This window comes from Ursus arctos, unplaced genomic scaffold (genome assembly GCF_023065955.2).
Source record: "Ursus arctos isolate Adak ecotype North America unplaced genomic scaffold, UrsArc2.0 scaffold_28, whole genome shotgun sequence".
NCBI classification, from domain to species: domain Eukaryota; kingdom Metazoa; phylum Chordata; class Mammalia; order Carnivora; family Ursidae; genus Ursus; species Ursus arctos.
This window is the reverse complement of record NW_026622963.1, coordinates 28,198,237-28,224,309: the sequence shown is the minus strand read 5'-3', so window position 1 is coordinate 28,224,309 and position 26,073 is coordinate 28,198,237. Positions and strand designations below refer to the sequence as shown.

The following is a 26,073-nucleotide window of genomic DNA, read 5'->3' as shown; positions in this document are numbered from 1 at the left end:
CATGGGATTTTCAGTGCTAAAAGCAGGCTGTCCCGGGCAAACCAAAATGGTGGATCACCCTTTCTTCCAGAGACTTCTGTCATGAGCTTACACTACGTCCTAATGGAGTGTCTCTCATAGGAAGAGGCCATAGCCACAAAAACCAGACTGGCCCCCACCATAGCTGCCTCTGGGCCGTTTCTGATACTCCCCACCTAGAACCCATTCTCAGAGGGCACCTGAACTCAGCGTCACCTGGGTGCTGGCTGCATCAGGCTACAGGGGGACAGGGGACAGGAAAAGCTGGGTTGACAAAGGGCAGCTGGCAACAGGGAGACTTTTTCCTCACGTGTGTTTGGTTTCTGTAGGAAGCAAATCTTGAAGTTCTTGGATGCTGAAAAGGACATCTCTGTCCTCAAGGGGACCCTGAAGCCCGGGGACATCATTCATTACATCTTTGACCGTGACAGCACCATGAACGTGTCCCAGAACCTCTATGATCTCCTCCCCAGAACCTCTCCCCTGAAGAACAAGCACTTCCGGACTTGTGCCATTGTGGGCAACTCGGGGGTCTTGCTGAACAGCGGCTGCGGACAGGAGATCGACACACACAGCTTTGTCATAAGGTAACCACAGCAGGGGCTCTGAGCCCAAAGGGACAGGCAGGTTTACGGTGAGCATGGCCAGTTGTCCCGAGAAGTTGAAACAGGAGACACTGCTTGGGTTAGTCTCCGTTCTCAACTTCGTGCATTAGAATTTCTTGAGGTGTCTTTCAAAGTCCCAGTGTCCAGACTGCACCCCAGAGCAATTAAGTCGGTCCGAGGGGTAAGCGGCATGCGGCCCAGGGAGCCCACATGCTTCTGGTGTACAGCCAAGGTTGAGAATCCTTCACCCGGCACAGAGGTAGGCAGACTATGGCCCACAGCCTGTTTTTATCAATAAAGTTTTATTGGTGCACAGTCATGCCCATTCATTCTCATGTCCTCAATGGCTTAATTAGTTGGGCAGAGTTGAAGTGTTGCCAAAGAGAGAGCAAATGCCAGAATCCGAAAGTAGTATCTAGACCTTTAGAGAAAAAGTTTGCCGACCCCTAGATAAAGCCGCGGCCGACCCGTTGTCTGTTCAAGTTTGCAAACCTCTTGTAAGTGTTCTCGAAGGTGGTGCTCCGCTTGTAACTATATCCTGTAGTCAAAATCTGGGAAGTGAGGGGGTGGCAGAGAAACCTGGACTTGACCATCATTCTCCCTGAAATATCAGCTCTCACTCTTCAGTCTCCTGGGACCCATTTGGACTCAGTTACCACTGGCCCTGATACCTGACCCCCAACCCAGACAGACTCAGAACAATGCCTTGCTGTCCCCTGGTCAGAAGTAGGGCACCCAGAGCCTCGAGTTTCATCCCAAACAGTGCCCCAGCCCTGGCAGAAGGGCATACCGCATCTCACGTTTCCTCCGGGGCTGTCCTTATGCAAAGAGAGCCTTGTCCCGGGGCTTTGGGAAGCGGCCTTCTCACAGAGCACCCTGAACCTCAGGACAGGAGACTAGACGGTGTGTTTACTCCTGCGTCCACTGTGACGGAAGCACCACGGCCGCCTAGCTGCCGAACTTGGTTTAGCTTGTTCGCCTTTGCCAGATTCTTCCTGTGCCTGGCTCAGCCCCCACACTCAGCCCCCATTCTCAAAGACCGTGTAGCCTTCAGTCTACACGGAAGGGGAATGCAAGGGGGAAGGAAGCGGGGCAGGTGTCTGATGGAAGCCAGAGCAGGGGTGAGGGTGGGGTGGCAGGGGTGTTAAAGGTGCCGCAGAGGGTAAGAGTAGGGGGTGCCCAGCAGCATGGAGCGGGAGGCCTTCCTGACGGTGTCACACATACAAGCCATGCCTCTTCCTCTGTCACAAGCTTCAGGGGCGAGGTTTGCATGCTCCCCCCAGCCCTGCCCTAGCAATTTCCAGAGGCAACAGCACGTTCTAGCCAGCGGTTTCCGTCTGGGTGCGCTGACGCAACGAGATGAGCAGCGTGGTGTCAGAGTCCGGTCTGGGCTCTGCTGCTCATTTGTCACATGACTTGGGAGTGTGTCACTCCCCCTTGTGGACCTCGGTTTCACCACCTGACCTCGGTTTCACCACCTGTAGAACGAGCGGGCTGGACTAGCCATGTTTGAGGTCCTTCCGTTGGGAATAGCGTCTGTGCTCCGGCCCACGGCTCGCAAGCTCTGACCGGCCCAGGAGTCAGCTGAGCGCATTCACGGGCAGAGGCATCGGGGTGGGGCCGGAGACTCTGCATTCCTGATGCCCTCCTTGGAGAAGCACGGCCACGGCATGCTTTGCCTTCCGCCGGAGGTCGTGTCCACACCTGTCCACGGGGCCTTAGAAAAGAGGGCCCTGGAGCACCAAGGAGAGAGCTCCCCAGAACAGAGCACTGTTGTCCTTTGACCTTTAGGTCTGTCTCTGCACGTGGCTCGCACACACCTGCGTGTTTTCGGGGGTGGACTTGGGTGCTCTTTTGGGACAAGCTTACAAAGCCGCACTGCGTACAGACCCCTCGTGATGTCGAGTGGCAGCCCTGCCTCCTCCACCCCATTGGAGCCACTCCTTGAGACTCTTCCCACCTGGGGGATCTCCCACCCTCCCCTCGGGGGATCCTAGAGGTCCCAGCTCCCACAAAAGGGAAATGGGGTGCGATGCCATGGCCACTGCCTGAGCCGGCACGTGTGAGTGTGCCTGGACAGTGTCTCCCACGATAGGGCACGCTAAGTGTTCATTCCCTCCCCTGCCTTTCCCTGGGGTGCAGGGAGGTCACCCCACGATTCCACGCCACCTCTCCTGTGGCATTTGCCTGTCTGAATGAGAGCTCTCCACGAACCCTGGGTCTCCACCCCGCCCACCTCACGCTGACCATAAGCTCCCCCAAAGCAGGCTGCTCCTGTCCATCTCCGGACGCCCGTCCAAGCCCGTGCCTGGCACAGACGAGGGGCTCCGGGCTCAGGCTCCAGGCTCGGGCTCCGGGCTCTGTGAGATAACAGACACCAGGAGGGTCCTGATGGGATGTTCTCAGTCCCCGTCAGTTGAAGTCTTCCGTCACTTTGCTCTGCTCTGTGTTAACTGGGCCCCTCCTCTGCGTGGGAGATGCGGAGACCTTGCCCCCTCTCAGAACGCTCTACGCTCAACAGTGGGAAGACACCGTGCATGCAAAATGCAGTGAGCTTGCAAACACTCAGCCTTCCTGGGGGAGCTCAGGGCAGGCTTCTAGAAGAGGCAGCATTCAAGCTGGCCGACATTGGCAAATGAAAAAGGTCAGCAGGAGGAAGCAGCGTGAGGAAGGGCATGGAAGCAAGAAACTAGATTCATGGATCGCGGAGGCTGGGACTGAGCACAGGCTGCCAACCCAAAGGGCTGCTGGGAATTGGGGCCGGACGGGAGGGCTGGTCCCCGCAGCGTCCCCAAGAGCCTGCAATAGCAGGTTGAGGAGACTGCCTAACTCGGGGTCATATGTGTACAGAATAAATTCCCAGATGTTTGGGGATCAAAACTTCATTGTGTGCTCACCCTCACACACTCACACGCTCACACACACACACACTCACACTCAATAGGGAGAGCCTAACATACCAACACCCCTTCACGGACAAATCACCACACTCGTCACCACGTTCATTAGGCACTTAGTGTGGCCCAGGTGTAAGCACTAATAAGCACTTCGTGTTTATTGACTCACGTAATTCTCGCAACAACCCTATCAGGAATGTTCTAGTTTGGGCTGCTTTTTGCAGGGAGGAAACTGAGGTGCAGAGAGCCACAGGTCCACGGCACACTCGGGCGGCCAGGCTTGGGCTGTGGGCCCAGGCAGTCTGGCTCAGAATCCCACAGGAGCCTCCTCTCTCCCCTGCAGATTGCTCCTTACCCTGAACCTGTGGATGTGTTTCTGGAAGGGGTGGACTCCTTTCCAGCCCAGAGTCATGCCCATCAAAGCAGCACAGCCCACCTACAGCCCCCCCAGAATTTGCTTCGGGAGGCCTGGCCTGCTCATAGATCAAGCTTACTCCCATCCTGATTCCCCCCCCCCGGCCACCCCCATAAGGAAAATTGCCCTGTGGAGGGGAGGGCACAGCAGGACAGAGCTGCCCCCATCATCCTCACTCAAGGAGTGGCCCTGAGACACGGTCATGGGAATAGCCTGGCCCTCACAGCCCTCCCCGGCCTGGAACACCTGCCATGAGCCGAGTCCCATGTTGGATGAGGGGGGGAGCCTGCCTCAGGTTGCTCGCAGGCCCAGGGCTCCCCAGAGTCTCCAGAAGGGCACGCAGATGACACCCTGACTGACCAGTATTGTAGCTGGGTATGCCCTTGCCCGTTTCCTCTCCCCTGAGCAACCTGGATGCCTGCTGGGCCAGGCTCCACATCACTTCCTCTCTGCCCCTCCGGCAGCCCCCACTGGCCCATCCATGATAGACTCGGATTGAATCCACTTCCCCCTGCTCTCAGGACCTGGAGGTTGGCCTGGAAGAGGCCCCAGGCTTTCAAGAAGGTCTTGGAAGCCTGGCTCAGCTGGGCTTCAGGACAATAGGGGTAATTGTCTCAAACCGTGGGCACGATAACAAGGCTCGTTCCTCGGAGGTCTGAGGCAGGGGCCCCTGAAGGTGTCCCAAAGCAGTTGCACCCCCTTGCAATGTGTAGACACGGTCAGAGATAGCAAGGCGAGGGTGGGAATGGGGGCCGTGCATATTTTAGGGGGTCTAGCCTGAGAACCAAACAGGCTTTTGAGTCAGACACGCTGGAGACCGAATCCCGGAGGTTCTCTTACTAGCTCTGGGCCTCTGGGCAAGTTACGTTGCACGTTCTGGCCTGGGTTTCCTCATCTGTAAAGTGAGGGGGATGAATACTGAGTCAGAATAAAATGAGCCGACCTGTGCTGAAGGACCAGGGGCTGGTCACACCGGAGCGCAAGGATGTTAGCTTTCTTTCTGATCATCCTGCTTTTTCTCCCTAAATGTTGAAGGAAGAAAGTCCTGGCTTGCAAGGAGGGTGGGTGGTGTCGCTCTAGGTCTCATCACTTGGCAATGACCCGTGGCCCTGGTCTTCACGTCTCCAGCCTCTGTTCTACAAACGCTTATTCTAGTTTCTCAGACTTAATTCCATTGGTGAAAGGGCTCTTGCACCATCACATCCTCTGTGCAGGAAGCAGCCAGGCCTCCCCTGTGGCCACCTCAGGCCCACTGGCTTGCAGCACGGGCAAGAAGCCCCACTGAGCACACCCAAGCCGGACCCATGAAGGTGGGAACCCACTAAGCAGGCCTCTGGTGAGATATCAGAGGTTGCCCACCCAGGGTCCCCGGCTGGTTCAGCACGAGACTGCAATGGCCTTTTTAGTTTGTCCTCCCAGACCCAATTCCATGCAATGCAATACCTGCTACAACGTCATCTTATTGTGGTCTACCTGTTGCCTAAAATGCAAATTTGCCGCGTTACTCTCCTGCTCAAGAATCTTCTGTGGCTCCCTTTTGCCCTTGCAAGCACATCCATGACATACAGGCTCTGCTTGCCTCTCCAGCTTTGTCTCCTCCATACAATATGCCCCAGGCAGAGCGAATCACTTGCCTCTCCCTAAACACCCACATGGTTTCGCACCTCTATGCCCTTAGATGCATTTCTTATGCCTACAATGGCACACATAGCATGATGTTTCCTAAACTGCCTGGTCCTAAGAATTACCTGAAGGACTTGTAATTCGGCTCACCTGCTGAATCTGGATCCCCCCTGGGGAGAGACCCGGCGAGTTTGTACTTTTAACTACCGCCTAAGGCGATTCTTCTGCTCTGGCAAGCTGGAGAAACACTTCTTTATTTTTTTTTCTATTAATAATATTTTTTATTATGTTAGTCACCATACAGTACATCCCTAGTTTTTGATGTAAAGTTCCACGATCCATCACTTGCGTATAACACCCAGTGCACCATGCAATACGTGCCCTCCTTACTACCCATCACCATCCTATCCCATTCCCCCACCCCCCTCCCCTCTGAAGCCCTCAGTTTGTTTCCCAGACTCCATAGTCTCTCATGGTTCATTCGCCTTCTGTTTACCCCCCCTTTCTTCTTTCCTTCTTCTCCTACTGATCTTCCTACTTCTTATGTTCCATAAATGAGTGAAACCATATGATAATTGTCTTTCTCTACTTGACTTATTTCGCTTAGCATTATCTCCTCAAAGGGACTAATGCTCATTCATCCTTCTAGATTTCCCTCAGTGGTCACCGCTCTGAGAATACCAGCTGAGGCTCCTCCTTCCCCTGGTAATATGACATTAGTTCACACTGAGATCTTAGTGAGGTCCAGCAGTGTTCTGAGTCCTGGGTGTGCAGTGACTCCTTTAATCCCTGGGAGGGGGTGCTGTTGGGATCTCCGTCACAGCTAAAGAAACCGTTGTGCGTATTCCTTAGCTGTGGGGAAGCTCTTAGGAAGCCCAGAGAGGTTGAGTGGTTTGCCCAGAATCACACAGGTAGAAAGCAGCGGAGCTGAATTCTGAACCTGGGAGTGTGCCTTCAGAGCCCTCGCTGTTACCCAGCGTGGCCAGGTCACACCTGCCTGTAGCACGGTCGTCTAGTGGGCTGTCCCCTTCCTCCTCTACTGGATCTGGAACTCCAGAAGGTACTTCTTGTACAGCCCCCGGGACCAGCAAAGTTCTACGTGTGGTAAGAGCCTAGTAAACGTGCGTGTCGGGGAAGAAGAAGCAGGGATGACAGGAGGCAGGGGGGCGGTGCTGGACGATGAGGAGGAGGGGACAGGAGGTAAAGGTTGGATGAAATGAACTGTATGCAGCGGCGTCTCATCTTTCCCCAAAGGACCATGACGCCTTTCTCTCCGGCAGGTGCAACCTGGCCCCCGTGCAGGAGTACGCGCGGGATGTGGGGCTCAAGACCGACCTGGTGACCATGAACCCCTCCGTCATCCAACGGGCCTTTGAGGACCTGGTCAACGCCACGTGGCGGGAGAAGCTGCTGCAGCGGCTGCACAGTCTCAACGGCAGCATCCTGTGGATCCCCGCCTTCATGGCCAGGGGCGGCAAGGAGCGCGTTGAGTGGGTCAACGAGCTCATCCTGAAGCACCGCGTCAACGTGCGTACCGCGTACCCCTCTCTGCGCCTGCTGCACGCTGTCCGCGGGTGAGCAGCCTCTCCACGGGGCGGGGGCCGGCGCTGAGTCTGGGAGGGGCTTGGTGGGCGCTCTTCCTTTCGAGATGCATTTCCATCCCAGCACACCGCTCAGCAAGTCCTCTGGCCTTCCTGCGCCTCGCTTCCCGGAGAAAGGAGGGGGCTGGCCGAGGGGTTTCCTCCGGCATGCCAGTTTTGACCTGTCCGCAGTGCCTGCCCGGAGAGCCGTGTTGAGAACGATCCTGCTGTGGCTGCCGCGTGGGGAATAAACCATGAGGGGCATGGGTGGAAGGAGGAGAATGTGCTGGAAGCCCTTGCGATGGTCTGGCTCAGGACTGATGGTAGCTAAGACTGGGATAGTGGTAGCGGAGAGGCCACAGGTGACTCAGATTAGCTGGAAACTTTGGCGTAGAGGCCGCAGGATTTGCTGATGGGCTTTATTTAAGGACCTCAAGGAGGGGGAGAAAGAGAACCATCCAGAATGCCTGTTAGGATTAGAGCTTGGGCGTATGGGTGGACACTGGTGCCACTTTCTGTGACGGGAGACCCCGTGCCTGTTTGGGGGTATTAAGTTTGGGCATCTTAAGCTCGAGATGCCTGTTTCAAATACACCTGTCCACACGCCTGACCTTGCAGCTTGGGGTCAGGCCCTGCATCCATTTGCTTATCCAACCATGTGGCAGTTCCCCCTCCTGCTAGTGGCACAAGTGGGCGCATTGTAGAGACCCCTCCCCCCACCACTGACATTGAAATGCTCTTTACTGGGGCCCAAGCATAACTTAGTGTGACCCCGAGAAGCTCTCTGACCAGCCCACAAAGGGCTCTTGCAGTCCTCACAAAGGTGACCCCTGCGGCACCCAAGCCTATGACAGGCACTGGTCTTATTAGGGTGGGTTGCCAGCACAGAAACCCATTACCCCCAAGAAAAGCCGAGTGACACATTCAGTGAGAGGTGGCCACACTTGTGGCTGATGGAGCAGAGTGACACTTGGCCACAGGGCACCCTGGAGCCACATCCCTTATCCTGGAGGTTGACCTGCCAGGCCTTCCATGAGCGTTCCCTTCATCCTGTCGCACCGGGGGTCTGCCACAGCAACCCCCATCTCACAGACTCTGGGCTCCATGCTTTAATTGTTGTCTCTGAGTGGAAAGAGGAGAGTCTTTATGTGGTTTGGGGGTCAGAGGGGATGAGAGGAGAAGGCCTAGCCCACGGTAAAGAGAAATAGTCCCTTGGACAGGGAATGGGCTACTCCCTAGAAGAAACATATGCAGCCAGAGCTATTTCCAGCTATAATTGACTCACTTTCATCTGTCAAAATAGCATTAAGCACCAGTAATAAGCCCTTTAAACAAACAGCCTGTTAATCCTGGGATGGCAACATCTTCCCTTGCAGGAACTCCCGGGAGGAAATACAGCAGGAGAGAACGGGGCTGGTTTCTGCTTTTAGCAAGGGGAGGAGGGGGTGGAGAAGAGGTCTTCGGAGGCCTCGGAACGGATTTCTGCCAATGGCCCTCTCCCTCTGCAGGGTGCGGGGTCCAGATGGGCATTACAGGAAAGGTGGGCAGTGTCTGTCGGGAGAGCAAGGGCTTGCCCAGACTTGGTGGGAGCTTACCTGGTGTTTGCTGCAAGAGGAGGAATGGGCTAGAGGGATGGGGACGGGGCACGCAGAACAAAGCCACAGGAGAAAAGACCAAGGGTTCCTAGAAAAGATGGCTGAGGAGGAAACTGGCCTAGAGGCAGTCTGGTCTAGCATGAGAATCGTGGGCTTTGGAGTTAGGGACACCTGGGTTCAAATCCCACCTCCATTACTCAGGTGGTGGGACAGGTCCCTTGTCTCCCTGAGCCCTGCTTTCTCTGTCCCCTGCTGGGGAACCCTGCCTATATCCGAATGTGTGTGTCCTGTGCCAGCCAAGGGAGACACACAGTCAGTCAGTCATAGCTATTGCCGCCAAGCCCCCAGCAAGCATTAGACTTGTCCTATAGACTTAAGAGGTAAAAGTAGGACCAGAGGGTGAAGCCACAGGAAGGAGCCTCTATTTAGGCTCTACTTGATAAAGGCTTCTGTAGCAGAATGGTGGACAAAGTCAACTTCACCTGTCAGGAGTTCTTCACCTCAAAGTTCCAACGTGGACTGTAGTTTACAGAATAATCTTGTTTCCATATTTAAAAATCTATTGTTCAGTAAACCCTCTATTTATGAGGTGGGAGGGGATAAACTTTGTTATTGTGGTAAGACATACACAACCCAAAATTTACTGTTTTAACTCTTGTTAACTGTGCAGCTCAGTCGTGTTAAGTCTAGTCCTAGTGCTGGGAAACAAATCTCCAGAACTTTCTTATCTTGCAAATCGGAAACTCGATACCCATTAAACAACAAGCCTCCTTTTCCCCATCCCTCCCTCCAGCCCCTGGTGCCGTAAACTTTCTACTTCAGGCCCCATGGATTTGGTTACTTTAGATACCTCGTCCAAGGAGATTGAGACTGCCTTTGCCCTTCTGTGACTGACCGATGGCCCTTAAGATACTGTCCTCGAAGTTCAACCATGCCGTAGCCTGTGTCAGAATGGCCTTCCTTCTGAAGGCTGAATAATATCCTGTTGAACGTATGTGCCAGATTTTGTCTGTCCATCCACCCATCCGTGGACATTTGGGTGGCTTTCACCTCTTGACTAGTGTGAATAGAGCTGTTGTCAACATGGGTGTGCGGATAGCTCTTTGAGACTCTGCTTTCAATGGCTGGATCCTACGGTAGTCCTGTTTTTAGTTTTTTAAAGAACCCCCATCGCACTTTCCATGGTGGCTGCACCATTTTACGATCCACCAGCAGCGCACGAGGGTTCCAGTTTCTCCCCATTTTCCCTGACACTTGTCATCCCATTTTGCCCCATCTTTGCCAACACTCGTTCTTTCGGAGTAGCCCATTTTCGCCCCTTTTAAGCGTACCATTGGATTAGAAGAAATTGGCCATTAGAGGAAAATGTAGCGGAAAATCTTTATGGCCTTGGGTTTAGCAATGGTTTCTTAAGTATCACACCAAAAACACAGGCAACGGAAGAAAAAAGAGGGAAGAGGGACTGCATCAAAATTCAAACTTTTCACGCACCAAAAAGCCAATATCTTCTGAGAGGGAAAAAACTCACTCATAGGACAGGGGAAATACTTGCAAATCATGTATCTGATGAGGGATTAAGATCCGGAGTATATGTGGGACTCTTACAACTCAACAGCAACACAAGTGAATCAACCCAATTTTTACATGGGCAAAGGACTTGGGTAGACTTTTCTGCAGAGTAGACACACAGATGGCCAGCAAGCACTCGAAAGGATGCTCAACATCACTCATCGTTGGGGAAAACGTAAATCAAAACCACAGTGAATCATCTCTTTCCACCCCCCTGGAGTGGCTGTTATCAAAAAAGTGGGAAATAACACACGTCGGTGAGGATGTGAGGAAATCGAATCCTTCTGCCTGCTGGTCGGAATGTCAAGTGGGGCATCTTAGTGTGTTCGTTCTACAAAGGTGGAAGCTGACGCCCAGACGAGTTGGGTGATTTGTACGAGGCCACCAAGCCAGCGAGGGGCACAACCAGGAAATAAAACATAGCCCCTCGCTCTAGCCAGGGCACCAGAGGCAGCAGATTCACAGCCAGCCAGTTCTGGATCTGGGGCCCCCGTCGGCTCAGTGGGCCGGGTGCTGTCACAGCACAGAAGTGGTGTTAGGAGACCACAGAGGGGAGCGGTGTATCAAGACTCCCTGGGTACGGGGCAGTTCTTCTGAGTCTGGGACCGTGTTCCCACCAGGCAGAACAAGCTGAAAGGTCAGTAGACCTGAGGGTCCCACCAAACACCTGCTGGCATCTGAGGCTTGACACGGTCTTGTGGAATCCCTGGTTGAGGCGCTCAGTGTTGTTCGCCCCTTGGCCTCGCCTTGGCCTTGGCCTCCCCCATTTCTTGACTGCTCCTTCCCATCCAAGCCGTCTTTCCGAGGAAAAGCAGCCATCCTCAGAGACCAGCTGCATCCACACTCCGAACGCAGCTGGGTGGCTTGAAATGCCCAGACATGTCCATACACGAGTCGTGTGCTCCTAGGGCTGCGGTAGCGTCCCCAGTCCAGCCATTCACGGGGAGAAAACTGTGAGAAGCTCAAGTAACAGCGAATAGGCTTGGCGCAAAGACCAAATGAGATCGTTTCTATAAATCATTTTAGAGCCCAGTGCTCTAATCACGTCCGTCGAGCACTAAGGCTGGCACATGGTAGAGCCGGGCTTCATGCGGAGAGACCACAGGACCACAGTTTCAGTTCTCCTGGTTCTCTTATACATTTGTGTTTATTAACCTACTTACTATTATTAATTGTTAAAGTTGTAAGTGCCTTGAGGTCAGGACAATGGCACTTCATGCTGCGCCCCTGTCCCCTGCATGGTGCCTGATACTGAGAGAGCATGTGGTGACTGGTCAGGGGGTCCCCAGTGACTTTAGATTGAAGAAAGACATGCAGGAGAATAGATGAGGGGCACAAGTAACCATTCCTAACACTGCTGTGCTCGATGCCATGCTAAGCATTACATCATGTAATGAGAGAACCAGAACCCACATCCTATTTTAAAGACCACAAATGGACCCTCGGGTGGTAAGTAACTTGTGCGAGGTCGCATTGGTGAGAGACCGATTCAGGACTCCTCCCTGGCTCCCGGTCACCGCCCATTTGCCCCTGTAACAATAACCAGGAAATAATGACAGGGACCCTAGAAGAATAATGTCGGGAAGGCCAAAGCCAAAGTTTGAGCTTATGAAAATCTTAAGAAAAACAGAAAGGGGGCTGCTGGGTGGCTCAGTCAGTTGAGCCTCTGACTCTTGATTTCAGCTCAGGTCATGATCTCCGGGTGGCGAGATGGAGCCCCATGTCGGACTCGGCGCTGGGTGTGGAGCCTGCTTAAGATTCTCTCTCTCCCTCTCCATCCACCCCTCCCCTCACTGAAAAAAGAAAGAAAAACAGAAAGGGCATTTTATGTTTCAAGTAAATAGAACCAAAAAGTTAAGGGCAGGCAGTGTGGAGGCCACAAAGGACAGATGAGAACTGGACTCTTGTTTCCTCTTCTACACCCGTCTTCTCAGCAAAGGAGAGCTGTCTTTCACCTGGATAGCATAACGAAGCCTTTGGTATCATTACTTACAATCCCTCTTCACCACCCTAAACCAGCAGTTCTCAACACGGTCCCTGGACCAGCGACATCAGCATCACCTGGGTCCTTGTTAGAAATGCAAATTCTCAGGCCCAACCCAGGCTTACTGAATCAGAAACTGTAGATCTGGGGCCCAGAAATCTGCATTTTAACAAACCCTACAGGCAATTTGGATGCACGGCGTTAAGTTTGAGAACCTCTACTCTCAACAAAACCAAGACCTATTAACATCCCGGGAGATATCACACACTAAGACCACTGAGCAGCTGGCCCTGGTCTTCCCCAAATCAGACAAAATTGGAGAAGAACAATCTGGAACAGGCCATCCTTGCCCCAGTTTTCTAAACATGGGGGAAAGATGGACTCCAGAGAGCTTGTTGTCAACCCCAAGCCAGAGTGTCAAATGGTTATCAGGGTAATGGCTCAGGAACACCTGAAGACAAAGAAGCAAACATCAAGGTCAGATGTCCTCACGAGAAGACACCAGGGCACACTCCCCAGGTCTGCTTTTCTGGGGAGGGTAGTAGACAGGTAGACTCAGGATCAGTGTGGTCATTTCAAATCTTGGTTTAAGTCGGATACTTAGACAAAGTATTTCTTGAGTAGCATGGAAAACTGTGACATTTCAGGGAGTAAAAGGGAGCAAATGTTAAGTATCTTCTTAGAGAAACCTTGTAAGAGAGATACTATTTTCCTCCCCATTTTACTCACAAGGAAACAGGCTCAGAGATGTTAAGTGAATCACTCCAGGTCACTCAGATGAGGAAGAGGGGGACTAGAACCCATGTGTATGGGTTTCAGTTGTGTCTACTCCCATCCCCTTTCTCATGTCCTTGACAGACTGACCACTGTCTGTTGACCATGGACACCCAAAAGACTAATTAAAGGTTGACTTCATGGGGATCTCTAAGAACACTCCACCAGCCTCTTGTACTGCCATCTTTCCCCATTTTTACCAATGACTTAAACGAAGGCAGGAATTGTCTCCTTAGCCAGGTCACAGAAGACATGACTTTGGGGGGATTCCCAATATTTGGAACCTCAGAGTTGAATCCAAACTTCTTTTGATGTGCTGAAACAATGAGCCAACCTAAGAGGGAGAAATTTAATATGGACAAATGCAAGATTCTGTACTTAGGTTCTAAACAATTGTAGAGGTGAGATGAACAGTCCCAACCAGCAGCAGGTGTGTGGTTGCTCAAAGGGATAAGATGATCTTAGATCACAGTGATGGATGTATAATGTTTTCAAAGTCAAGGAGGTCAGCGACGACCTTGCTCAAATCCCACTTGGAGTAGTTTTGGGTCCCAGGCTGGAGAGGGACCACAGTGGCTGAGAAATTCGAAAGTCGAAAGGTTTGGGGAGAGAAGTCTCCAAGGAGCATGAGAGCAATCTTTCTTTAATTAGTAAATATTTATTTGCTATAACCTAGAAGGCCCCAGGCCTGTGCTGGGGGAACACAAGGCTTTTGCCCTTGAGGCGCTCACAGATTTGGCCTGTGAGACTCCAGGTGTAGAACGAGGGTTGAGAAGGGATCTACAAGGAGTCAGGCTTCATCTGGGCCCTGGGAAGAGCATTCCAACGAATAGAGGTCATCTGAAATAAGCCTGGTTGCCTCTTTTTCGGGCAGCGTGACTGCCCCTTGCTGGGCCGTGACTTGGGAAACGTGCATCCTACACAGTCAGTGTATGAGTCTGCCAGCGCTGCTGTAACAAAGGACCACGGGCCAGGTGGCCTGAACTGACAACAGAAAGCTATTGTCTTGCACATCTGGAGGCTGGAAGTCCTGAGAGCTCTGAGGGCAGAATCTATTCCAGGCCTTTCTCTCGTGGAGGACGATGTCCATCGTTCTCTATGTGCGCCTGTTTATCTCCAAATCCCCCCCTGCTTATAAGGACATCAGCTGGACTGGAATAGGGGCCACCCTAATGACCTCATTTTAACTTGCTTACCTCTGTAAAGACCCTTGTCTCTAAATAAGGTGGCATTCCGAGGTACTGGAGGTTGACCTCTGCAGATGAATTCTGAGGGAATATAATCCAACCCATAACAGTTGGGCTAGACGGTCCCCCCCAGAGATTCTTTGATTCATCGCACCTGTGCTAGGAGAGTCTCTAACCACTGGGTAACTCTGGAGATTCCTCCCCGACTTAGGCAGTCATGGGGCCTGGGCATCGCAGGGAGAGTGTAATGCAGAGAAAGCCTGCCCTTTGACTCTTACTGGCCCTGCCCCAGACTGAGCAGCTCTTCCAGGAGGCTTCAGGCTCTGCCAGCCTGCAAGAGTGGCACAGTGCCGTGGCAGGCTGTTGGCAAGGGAGGTGAACAGCCCAAGGGAAGGACACCCAGGCGGTTGAATATGGCTGCAGGAAGGGGAAAACTCTGGTCCGCAGATGGTAGTGAATGGCTCAGATTCAATTACAACAATGGGGAAGGCTGTGACCCACGGAGAGGGTGGCCCTCGGGCAGGAAAGCAGCCCGCTGCCTGGCCCATTTAGCCACCCAGACCACAGGCCTGGTGCAGAGGAAGCCTGTGAATTGGTGCTTAATTAGGCACCAAAAGTGCTGAACGTCGGCCGCAGGCTGGCAGAGATCCAGCGGGCATCGGAGCCAGGGCTGGAGCCGTGGATCAGCAGGGTGGGCATTGCCGCCTGGCAGCGCGAGCAAAAACCTGAGTGCTGGACGGGCAAGGGAGGGAGCGTGGTGCAAAGAATCAGAGGCCAGACCAGCACAGGCTGGAGGTGCCCCTCCCAGACATGCCCATCGCGGTCCCAAGAGCGCGTCCCCAGGGCCAGTCCAGGAGCTGGGTTCCGGTCTCCTCCAGGGGACACGGAATGTGCAAGTATATTCCACGGCAGTGCTACATAGAGAAAAAGAGCGAGGTCGGTGGTATTAAGACACAGATGGCATTTCGTCTTTCTTCATAGATTGTCTCTATTTTTTTTTCAAATAGCAATGCACATAGTAAAAAGAAAAATCCAAACAGTGTAAAAGGATTTAAAGTGAAAACAGAGTGAGCCCTCCTCCAGAGAGGCAGCCTGTTCTGCTGGTTTTCTGTGTGTATTGTTCCAGAAATATCCACTTTTACACATAATGGAGCATGTTTCAAGCATTGAACCTTGCTCGATTCTGGAAATTATGCCACATCAAGACACACCACCTTGCTCTCCTTCACAGTGTCTGGACCGTCCTTTATGGGACCAGAAGCCCCTGGTGGGCATCGCAGGTCTTTCCAATCTTTTGCTGGTATCATCAGTGCTACGGTGATCCTCTTACCCTGACATCTACACACACACGTCCATCCAGAGGCTCGCTCTTTGGGCGTGCCGTCGCTAAAAAGAGAGGCATGTAGGCGTTGTTAGTTTTTACGGAGGTTACCAAATTGCCTCCCTGGAGGCAGGTACCAATTTACACTCCCACTTACGATTATTGAAAAAGCCTGCTTTCCCATAACCTCACCAGCGTGGTAGATTACCAACACTTGTTCTCTTTGCCAATCCCGTGGAAAATGCCATCTGATTGTTGAGTGAAATTGGATTCCTTTAATTATAAATGATGTTAATTATAATTTTCTTTTTCCATTTGGAGGGGGCATCAGTTTAGATTCCAGAATCCAGCCAGGAATTTTCAGCCCCCAAGACGTAGTCTCTCTGCATCCCTGCTGGGCCAGCGGTGATCCCTGTGGGTGAGCGACAGTCTCTCAACTCCCCCAGGGGCCCCCCATGTAGCAGGAGGAAGCCCTAAAGTAATCCGCGTCATGATTTTTCCTCCTTTCTTTTGGCAACAAACGGTCTAGGACACCACCAGCCTGCCTTTCGCATGTGCAGACCTGGTGTTGGCTTAGAAGGGTCTGCGGGAAGGCCAGCCTCCTTGGCTCCTGCCAGTGCCCCCCCCCCCCCCCGCCCGCCAAGGGGACACTAGCCTCTGCTTGCTCGTTTTCTCTCCTGGCTTCATTCAATAGATTTGTGCCACACCCACGTTGCACGTGAGCCGCGCTGGGATCTGGGGGTATACGGAAGCAGAAGTCGGTCCACTAGCTCACAGAATTGTAAATTGCAGGGGAGGAGAAAGATAAGTAAATGAATAATGATAGCACAGCGTGATAAGTGCTGTGATCGGAAAAGAGCGACATACAGGGCACCAACGCATTCGGGGAGGTCCAGGAAGTGACATCGAAGCTGAGACCATAGGAAGGAGTTGCCAGCCAGGAGAACTGGAAGTTGGTGGTGTCCTGGTAGGAACCAAGAAGGTCCTTACAGCGGTGTGGCTTTGCAGGCCAGGTGGTGGGAGGGAACTCAGGCGCAGGTCAAAAAGCCTTCACAAGCCTGGTGGAGGCCACTAGATATTGTCCTGGGGACTCCAAGAGTCCCAGAGGAGTGTTTGGTGCCATGGTCATCCTTGAAATTAACCATGCTTGCCTGAGTGAAGGACACTGGCTTGGGTAAACATCGAGGCCTGGGTACCAGGAATCAGCCTCAAGCATCCACAGGGCTTGGTCAGCTCTGCAGTCCAGCCCCATATTTTGAGACAAAACCCCCAGCTCTCCATGCTCACAAAGATGGGCAGCCTCATCCAGAGGCTGGATACCAGGATACCAGAGCCCTAGGCAGTGTTCCCAAGGAAAAGACGACAATGGGCTATGGGCCCCCAGACCAGGGCCCAGGCTGCTGATGCAGATAAGGGGAGACCAGGGGTCTGAAGGTCTTGTTCCCGACTTTGCTGCTTATCTCACACAAAGCGTCACCAAGTGTCCCATGGCAACCACCTGTAAGGCTTTCCTGCTCCTTAAGGGAAATATGAGCTATGTCCCACAAAGTGCTTTTAGCATCTTAGAGAAAGCCCTTTTGGTCCCTTTTTCCAACAGTGGCAGCCACTGTGCTTGCCACATCCTGAGCTCAGGAATCCAGAAAGAAGGATAAATGTGCTTTGGAGATGGTTTTGGCAATCCTCATCCATAGCTGTCCATGCTCATAAAACACAGCGCTTAATCGTCTTGGCAATTGGGGTAACCAATTCGAAAAATAATTACTGCCTTCTTTGAGATTACTTTGCCTTCTAATTAAAATCTCAAGACTGGAATATTAAAGGTGCATTGTCAATACAAGGTCCCGGATGCACCCAGCTAACCTCATTTGGGAAGGCAAAATTAATTAGTTTGTGTTTTAACACCCAGCTGTCATCCCGAGGAAGGGAATCGTCTACAAGTCGGCCACACACACAGTCTCTAAATTGGCCAGAGCGACGGAGGGGGATAGAAAGGAAATCAAGGGTGATTTGTTCCCGCATAACTCAGTCAGCTCCCATTACAAGCTGCTCATTAAACAGCGCCCCTGCGTCCCTGTCAGACATGGCTCAGGAGTGTTCTTGTTCACCCGTGGAGGCAGAATGGGAAATAAGTGGGTCCCTCTGTGCCACTGAGCTCCTCGTTCATTCTGGAGCCTCCTTTGCTGTTAACACCTCTCCCAGTGACTGATTCTTGGGGGAAAGCCAGCAGCCGACCTGAGAGGGTGAGCCCCTCTCCCTGTCCCCGCCAGCCACAGGTACAAAGCTGCGTGCCCTGCTGGCTTCCCTCTCTCTCCTTTTCAATTTCTTCCTATTTCTCAAAACTGTTTGAGTCAAACGTGCTGAGCCCCAGGGAAGCCAGGATAATCATGGTTCGAGGCTGTGCGACAGTAATGACCCCCCCAGCCCCTTGTGGTTTAGCACAACAGAAGCTGATTTCTCGTTCATGCAAAGGGTGATGCAGGTCGGCACCAGCTCTCTTCCAGCCAGTGATCCAGGGATCTAGGATTCTTCCTTCTTAGGCCGACGCCATCTTTACGGGAGGCTCTGAGGTCCCTGGAGGCAGAAGAGAACGTTGGCCCCCAGGGACACACTTCCTGTCATAGGCTATTGGCCAGAACTGGTCACGTGACCCCAGCCCCATTGCAAGGGATGCTGGGAGATGTAGGAGGGTACGTGGAGTGTTTGTGGAGCACTTCTGTCCCTGCCACAGTGCCCAGGCTGCCCCATGCATGGAGCCAGGTGCCTCTGAACCCCCTACCGGGAGGTTGAGGTATGACCCCTGCTCCCCAGGAGATGCCCGCACTGTTCTGTTGGGAGGCCAAGCCGTGCAGTCGTGAATTATCAGGCCGGATTGATAGGCACAACGGGAGAAGGAGAAGCAAAGTTCTTGCTCATAGGTGAAGTGATGGCCTCAGCGAGAAGCAGGAAGAACAGAGTGGAACAAAAGGAACGTTTCCAGGAAGATGTGGTCCGTGTGCTTAGTTCTGGGGGGAGAGGAAGACAGCTCACCACGGGGACAGGTGGAGGAAAGTCCCGCCCGCGGGCAGGGCACCGCACGTGTCCGTGTAACTCAGACCTCCTATGGATCAGATTTTTCCCCCCCCGTCTCTGAGCACAGCACTGATGTCCTGAAAAGAAATTCATTTCCAAAAGCCTTCTCACGCTAAGGCCTTACAATCAGAAAATAAACAAACCACAAATCCCTAAGATGGCACTTGTGACCGGTGTTAGGGCTTGAATTTGCTCAGGAAGCAAATAGCCCTATGTTCTCTGGCAGGGTCGCTGCAGTGCCTTGCACGTCCCTGGGGAGGGTCCACAGCCGCTACGACCCGCTCACGACCTCCCCGACCCTCCCAGAATCATCATGGGGTGGAAAAGGCCCAAGAACCAGGAGTGCATTTTTTTCTAAGCCCTGTCTAACCAGTGGCTCACGGAGCGCCTCTTCTCGGGCCTGTCTCCCTAGACTCCCGCGTTTTCCTCTGGAGCCTGAAACAAGAGGGCAAGTTCAATCTACGAGGCTCAAGCATCACCTGCAGGTATGGTCTGTTGACTCATCCAACAGGGCCTCACATGATGTTTTTAAATTTTTCTTAATTAGTTGCCAACATTCAAAAATTTGGACATTGCATAAAAATCCAGATCTCTGATACTCAAACCAAAAAACAGAAAATTTGTGTCACTGTACTGACCAACAACAAAACTGGATACCCCTTTAGGTGCCACAGTCCCCACCACTCCCTATTGTTTTCCCTACACACATCCCAGCTCCCAGCTCACTCAGTTACATCCCCTGCCAGGACACTGGGCTAGATGAGTTCCCCAGGCTCAATCATCTTTAAAACTTCGTTTTAAAGATGAACGAGTGGGGGAGGTTTTAAAAATCCCAGTGTCCAGCCTACATCCGGAGGTTGCACTCAGGATCACTCCTCGTAAAGCTCCAGGCGATTCAGTGCACAGCCTAGGTCAAGAAGCATTGAGTTAGAACTGAAAATGCAATGGACTAGCTTAACAGGTAGTGAGCTCCCCACTGTCGGGGGTGGTTAAGCCAAGGTGGATGAGCACTTTGCAAGGATGTGTGGGGCGATCCAAACATCAGCTGCTACTCCCTTGGGATTCTTCCCTCCTTCCACTTCCCTGCCTTTGCCCCTCAGTACCCTCCCAATCTCAGCTCAGCCCCATTGAACCTAGAGCGTGCAAGTGATCTCAGAAAGGGCACCTTATCTCTTGAGCCTCAACCTCAGCCCCACGCAGCCCCTGAGCCAGCCCCAGCCTTCCCCATACCGGCTAGCAGTAAGCCTCTCGGCAGTTCAGGGAAGAAATGTTGAAGGTCTGTGGGATGTCCACGCAGGCTTTTCCCTATTACTTCCCAATTATATTTGCAGGTAATGGAGCCATTGTCTGGCTCCCTGCCTTTGTCCGCTCCATCTGATTCTGGGTTGAAAATTTCAGCCACAGGGAAATTTCTTGGCCCAGACAGGATGAAACAGGATGGGATGCAAGCAAAGTGGTCTGCAACTGACAGGCTTTTGTACGACAAAAGACTGGTTGTCTACAGGCTCTCCTGGAGGTCGGCACAGTGCCCCTGAGAATCACGTGCAGAGGATGGGGTAGGGGGTCCTTGAAATATATTTCATTATATCAAATATTACATGATTTACTAAAATTTTATGGGTTACTATAATCTACGTAACCTTGTCTGCTTCAAAGGCTAACACACACACACACACACACACACACACACACACAAAGGATCTAAGGTTAACTTTCTGGAATGTCGTGGTGTTTCCTTTTTGGGTCCTTAGAAAGAACCACTTGCAAAAGGAAGGGCATGCTTGAGCTTCTAGAAAATCTTCCCCCTGCCCACCCAGCTTTTCCCTAAAAGCACTGTGAAGAATATGAAACAGTTCCCACTTTCTGCAATATGTAAATGTTTTGCCTGGCATGCTTTTGCTTCTGGCGTGAATGTAACTGGCGTGTTTGACTATAAAGTCACACCTGTCACTGTGCTGAGGTGTCATCAGGAGGCGCACTGGGGGCTGGGGGGTGGAGGCTTCTCACAATGGCCGGTGGGGCAGGTGCGATGAGACGCGCAGAGTTGGAGGACAGAACACCATCAGCGTCTGGACGCACAGCAGAGTTAATGATAAGGAATTCCGTGTTTCCACCAAGACGTGTGTATTGCATTTAAAGGGAATCAGCATAGGGTAAGGAGAAGATTTTTATGAGAAATAAAGAGGTTAAATCACACATCCCAGGGAGTTCTAAATCCAAGCAGAACCCCAGTGGAAAGCCAAAATGGTGGCAAAGAGAATGCACGTTTCCCCACTTCTAGAGAAACATCTAGTTTGTGTTGAAACTTGGAGATCCCATGATCTGTGGCCCATCATCGTATAGATGTGAAAAATTAGACCCAGCAGGGAGAAGTGACCTGCCCAAAGGCAGAGGTAGCTGTTAACAGAACTGTCACTTGAAAACCCGGGTCTAAAAAGTTGGAAGCTCCCCCAGACCTCTGTTTCCCAGTCTGTGGAATGGAGGTGGGTTCTTCCTCACTGCTGTGTTGGTTACGGTAAACTGAGTCCCTCTATGTGCAGAGGTACTTCAGTGCCTTGCCCAGCACTGGGGTCCGTGAGCCCAACACCATGCTCCTGAAATGGGAACTCCCATTTCAGAAGGGGCTATGCCAAATGCCGTGACAGGCCTTGAGAAGAGAGCACGGCAGAAACTATATTCACCAGGCAGAGCGCTGTCCGGTGTCCCCTCAGCTCTCAGGCAGCCACCCATGGTCAGAGGTGGGCAGCCTGCATCCGAGGGTGGGGGTCCTGCGGGCAGGGATGGGAAGGAAATCAGATGATGCTCGAGAAACAGGGAAGTCCGTCTCTGCTGGAGTCAGGAATGGTGACGAGCAGGGGGAAGCACCACGGCACCCTCCACTAGGGGAAAGTGGGGGGCACCCTGCAAGAGCCACCCCTTTATGGGGGGGTCTGCCTATGGCAGCCCAAGCAGCAAGCTGCCACACCCCTGTGTGTCATCTGGCTCTCTCTCGTGCTCCCGCAGCAGAGGCCAGGAGCACAGTTGCAAAGCCAAAAATATCTACCAGCTGGCTCTTTATAGAAAAAGTCTGCCAGGCCCCACTTTAGATTTCAACAGGCCCGAGCCCAGGTCAAGGTCCTGCCCTTTCTACCTAGGTGACCTCGGGCAAGCCACTTTTGTCTCTGAGCCTCGTTTCTGCATCTGTACCTACTAACAGGCTCACCACGCTTCCATAAAAATCCATATGTGCTGGTTCATAATGTGGAGAACAGTTCTGTTGCTTAATAAAGGCTGGTAGTCAGTCCGCTGTGAAGGGAACGGGAGTCAGTGGCTGGATTGGTCTCCACAGCTCCTGGAGTGGCAGGAGGCAGGCTGCTGGACGGGTTACAATTGTCCTCTTCCTGGAAAAGATGATTCACAAACTCATGTTTCTTTTTGTTTGTTTCTTTTCTCACTTCTTTTTTTTTCCCCCCCAGATACTGGCTGACCAACAAGGTCCACATCAAAAGACCCACCACCGGTCTCTTGATGTACACCCTGGCCACACGTTTCTGCAACCAGATCTACCTCTACGGCTTCTGGCCCTTTCCACTAGATCAGAACCAGAACCCCGTCAAGTACCACTATTACGACAGCCTCAAGTACGGCTACACCTCCCAGGCCAGCCCCCACACCATGCCCTTGGAGTTCAAGGCCCTCAAGAGCCTGCACGAGCAGGGGGCTTTGAAACTGACTGTTGGCCAGTGCGACGGGGCCACGTAAGGTGGGCGCCCCGTGGGACTCAGTGGCTCACATTTCCTGCCAGCTACACCACAGGCAGATGGGAGTCGGGGTGGCAAACTATAGAAGAAGCAGGCTAGTGGTTTTCTTTGTTAAAGTGTAAAACAGTGACCAGAATATATATATCTATACCTGCATATATATATTGACCTGAGTATTTATAACTGTGTGGTGTTCCTCTAGCATTAGGCAGATAAGCCACAGGAAGAAGGTGTGGAGAACCCACCCAAACTGGATTGAGACTCAGTCCACCTTTAGGGGCAGAAGGACTCGACATGAAAAGAAGCCAGTCCCATGACTTTGGATGACAAACTGCGTCCTGGGTTGGAGAGATCTTTGGGCTCATGGATGAATGGAGAGCCCCCTCTAGACGGCTGCCCCCAAGCCTCTGAGATACGCGGATTCCGGGTGAGCCAAGACCCGGAGGGGACCACTTGACTCAAGTCTGAAACGGTGCTGTTGACAGAGGAGGAGGGTGAGAGGTTCAGCCTGGCAAAGAAGTACAAGGACACCAAGCAGCAGAGGCCACTTCAGAGCCGCGAGCCTTGTTCCACGAACTTCGTTCCACGAACTTCGAGTTTAACTGTCCGAGCGATGACCCTCGGTGGACCCACCTGTCCCAGACGGGCTTCCACAGCCATGGAGAGAAGGCTAGAGAAGAAACCATGGACAGTCCATACTCCGGCTTTGCAAGAACCACCAAGAACCTGGACAGAGCAGGCAGATGGCCCTGAAGAGCTGGGGTGTTCCCCTGGCATTTTGGAAAAATTGAGATCTCCGCTCGGGGGCAGCACTCCGCCCCCCAATAAGGCAGAAGAGTGACCAAAACATGGTGGCTTGGTGGGTGTTCTTTAATGGGACTAGAGTCCACCAAGGAGGAAGGGACCCTGGGATTTCACCCGCTGGGTGAGGCCCCTTCCTGCTCTATTAGAATGTCACATGAGGGACCGTCCTGTCCCCTTCTGTCACCAGGGAAGCCACAGCAAAAGCTTGAAAGGGCACCGTCAAGATAAATGTCATCCTTTTTAAAATACATATGATTGCCTTTCTGGGTGCCTCACAGAGCCCCAGAGTGTGAGACCTGAAAGGGTGTTAAGCACCTCGCTTCATTGCTCTCTAACCGCTCTGTTTGCTTTCTACATCGTGCGCTCACGGGGCCTCTGCAGCCAGACTGCTGTGTGCATGTCACTTTCTCGTCATCTTCCTATCCTGATGGTCACGCTAGCCGGCACTGAGCTCCAACACCGAGCTTCTCCAGTCTGCAGGGAGAGGCTCCAATGTCCACCTTACCCGCATCTACCCCTCCTCCCCACAGACGCAATGATTTTAGAATTTCACAAAATCCTTTTTGCACCCTATGAAGATTCATAGTGAAGACTTTTTTTTTTTTTTAACCCAAAGCCAAATGCAGTATCCAAATACTGGGCATAATCTCCCTGGGGAAATCTGGGCTCCATGCCAATCACTTAGGGGCTGGAATCAGGGGTCACATATAGACAAGCATTAGGCGGCTTTGATTTGTTGGGTGTATTCCCTTGCCTGATAAATAACAGTGTTTTAAAACATATTTGAAAGATAAGTAAAAAACCATTATCTTGAAGGTGAAGGGAGTTAAGAAAAGTAACCGAGATCTGCTCCCAAGCACGCGAGACAGGACATAATCAGCGGCAATTCAGACCAGGACGTTTGCTCTAAATTAATGGTTGGCGGGCAGCGAACGGAGGCGGTGGGAGGATCTCAGAACCATTCACCCCGCACGTGGCTGCTCCAGCTCCAAGCCACGGCTGCCACTGCCACCCTGCACCTCTGTGTTTCTTCCCTTGTTGTCCTTGCTCTCGATGCATCAAGTCTGAGATTTGGGATTTGCATTATAAAATGAATATTTAAAAAAGCAACAGCCCTAACAGCCTCTGTGGGAACTGCGTGGTTTGGACTCCCTCGCAAGAAGCGGAAATAATTAGTATCATATTTTACACTTCTCCGGAGCCCTTCATCTCGAGGATCTCAAAGGCTCTGGAAGACATTTAATGTCTGAAGCTGGCAGTGCCCTGGGGAACAGGTAGAATTGCCTGGGCCTCGGCGGATTAACCAGGACTTTGGACTCCAGAACCTTCCAGTGGTGAGTCCTGAGGGGAGCTGGGATGTCAGGTCCTGGAGTTGGCCCCATGCTGTGTACTGGCCGACAGCCCGTCCTGCGGGGCAGTTCAAGGCCAGAGCTCCGTGGAAGAGATGGTGTTCCTTTTGTCCCATCCGTGACGTGACATCCGTCCTCTGGTCTTAGTTCCTTAAACAGACACCAGTGGCTGTTGAAGCAGAAGGAGCCCTGAGAACCTGCCCCAGGGAACCAGGACCATCCGCAGCCCCCCGTTCCCCAACTCACAGGTTCTGCGCTGCCCAAATTCGCTGGCCACCTGATGGCAGGAGCTCCAGGGGCCTGGGCGTCCCCCCCTCCTCTTGCTCCTCACCTGGGCTCCCAGTCAGAAGGCAGCCTGTCCCCTCTGCCTGTTCAGAGCAGCTCAGTGCACAGGTCAGCTAGCCCGGGTGGCCCCGAGGAGTCCCAGCCTGCACCTGTCCCTGCCACCCTGGTCCGCCGCCTTGTAACTGCAGTGGTCACAGCCATCCTGGGAGCAGGAGACCCTTCCAGTCACCTCCTGTTGACCGTTAATCAGTCCCCAATCACCCCGCCATCTCCCACCCTGGAGCCCCTGAGACCTGCATGCTCCTTAAGCCCCCCAGTGACCACCCCCCTCCATCGGCCACCTCCTTGGCTAAAGGGAGGGAGCCATCTGAAACCCTCTCTCCTCCAGATCCCCTGATCCCTTTCCTCCCCACGCCTCTCCTTCCTCCCATTTCTGAGGACATGACATCCGTCCTCTGGGCAGTGACAGTTTCTCACACACCCCAGCCACTCCTCTGTCACCTCTGTCCTCACTTCCACCAGCACACAATCTTCAACCCATTCCAGCTCCTGAAGCCTCTTCCCTCCCCTTCCCTGCACCACCAGCCCCGGAAAGGGGTCTCGGGTGCTTGCGCTGCCGTCCCTCATGACCTGCCTGGTCTCCATGCTCTGGGGACCTGCGATTCAGTGCCCTCCATGTTGCCACAACGTATTGCAATGGGCACTGGGTGTTATACGCGAATAATGAATCATGGAACATTACATAAAATAAAATAAATAAAATAAAATAAAATAAAATAATAAAATAAATACACAACTTGCCATTAAAAAAAAAAGACCCCTTGTCATCACCAAGCTCCCCACATTGCTGGGCTCCACCTGGACACCTGTCCCCTCCCCGCCCAGGATGCCATGTACTCGCGATGTTTCTCCTCCCTTCCCAATGCCTCTTCATTTATTTATGTATTTATTTATTTATGTATTTATGATTTATTTATTGCCACCCTTCCCTTGATCTAAAAGGACCTGAGGTGGGTCAGACCATTATTTCCCCCCTCCACCTTGCCCCACCACACGGACACTCCCTTCCTTGGCGCCTGCCATTGTGTCCCCACTGCACCTGCCCCAGCGGCTCCACAGACTCCATACCTCTGGAGCCAAGTTTATCATCCCTGCTTCCCCTTCCTCCATGATCCCCCCTCTCCTTGCTAGAAGCCCCGTGAGCCTCTCAACCACCCAAGTCTGAGACCCTACAGTCACCTTCGACCCTTCTCCATGG

The 26,073-nt window shown here is 52.6% G+C and overlaps 1 protein-coding gene across 2 annotated transcripts in view; it reads left to right on the top strand.

Moving 5' to 3' along the window:
* Nucleotides 1-25,630, top strand: part of ST8SIA2 (ST8 alpha-N-acetyl-neuraminide alpha-2,8-sialyltransferase 2) — a 66,972-nt gene extending 41,342 nt beyond the window's left edge. The window contains exons 4-6 of one of the 2 annotated variants that reach the window (XM_026510265.4): nt 348-605; nt 6,839-7,132; nt 22,093-25,630. In XM_026510265.4, the coding sequence (XP_026366050.1) occupies nt 348-605; nt 6,839-7,132; nt 22,093-22,378 (838 nt within the window). In that variant the 3' untranslated portion in view covers nt 22,379-25,630. The remainder of the gene's footprint in view (nt 1-347; nt 606-6,838; nt 7,133-22,092) is intronic. The other variant, XM_044388387.3, reaches the window with a different exon arrangement.
* Nucleotides 25,631-26,073: the final 443 nt, after the last annotated feature.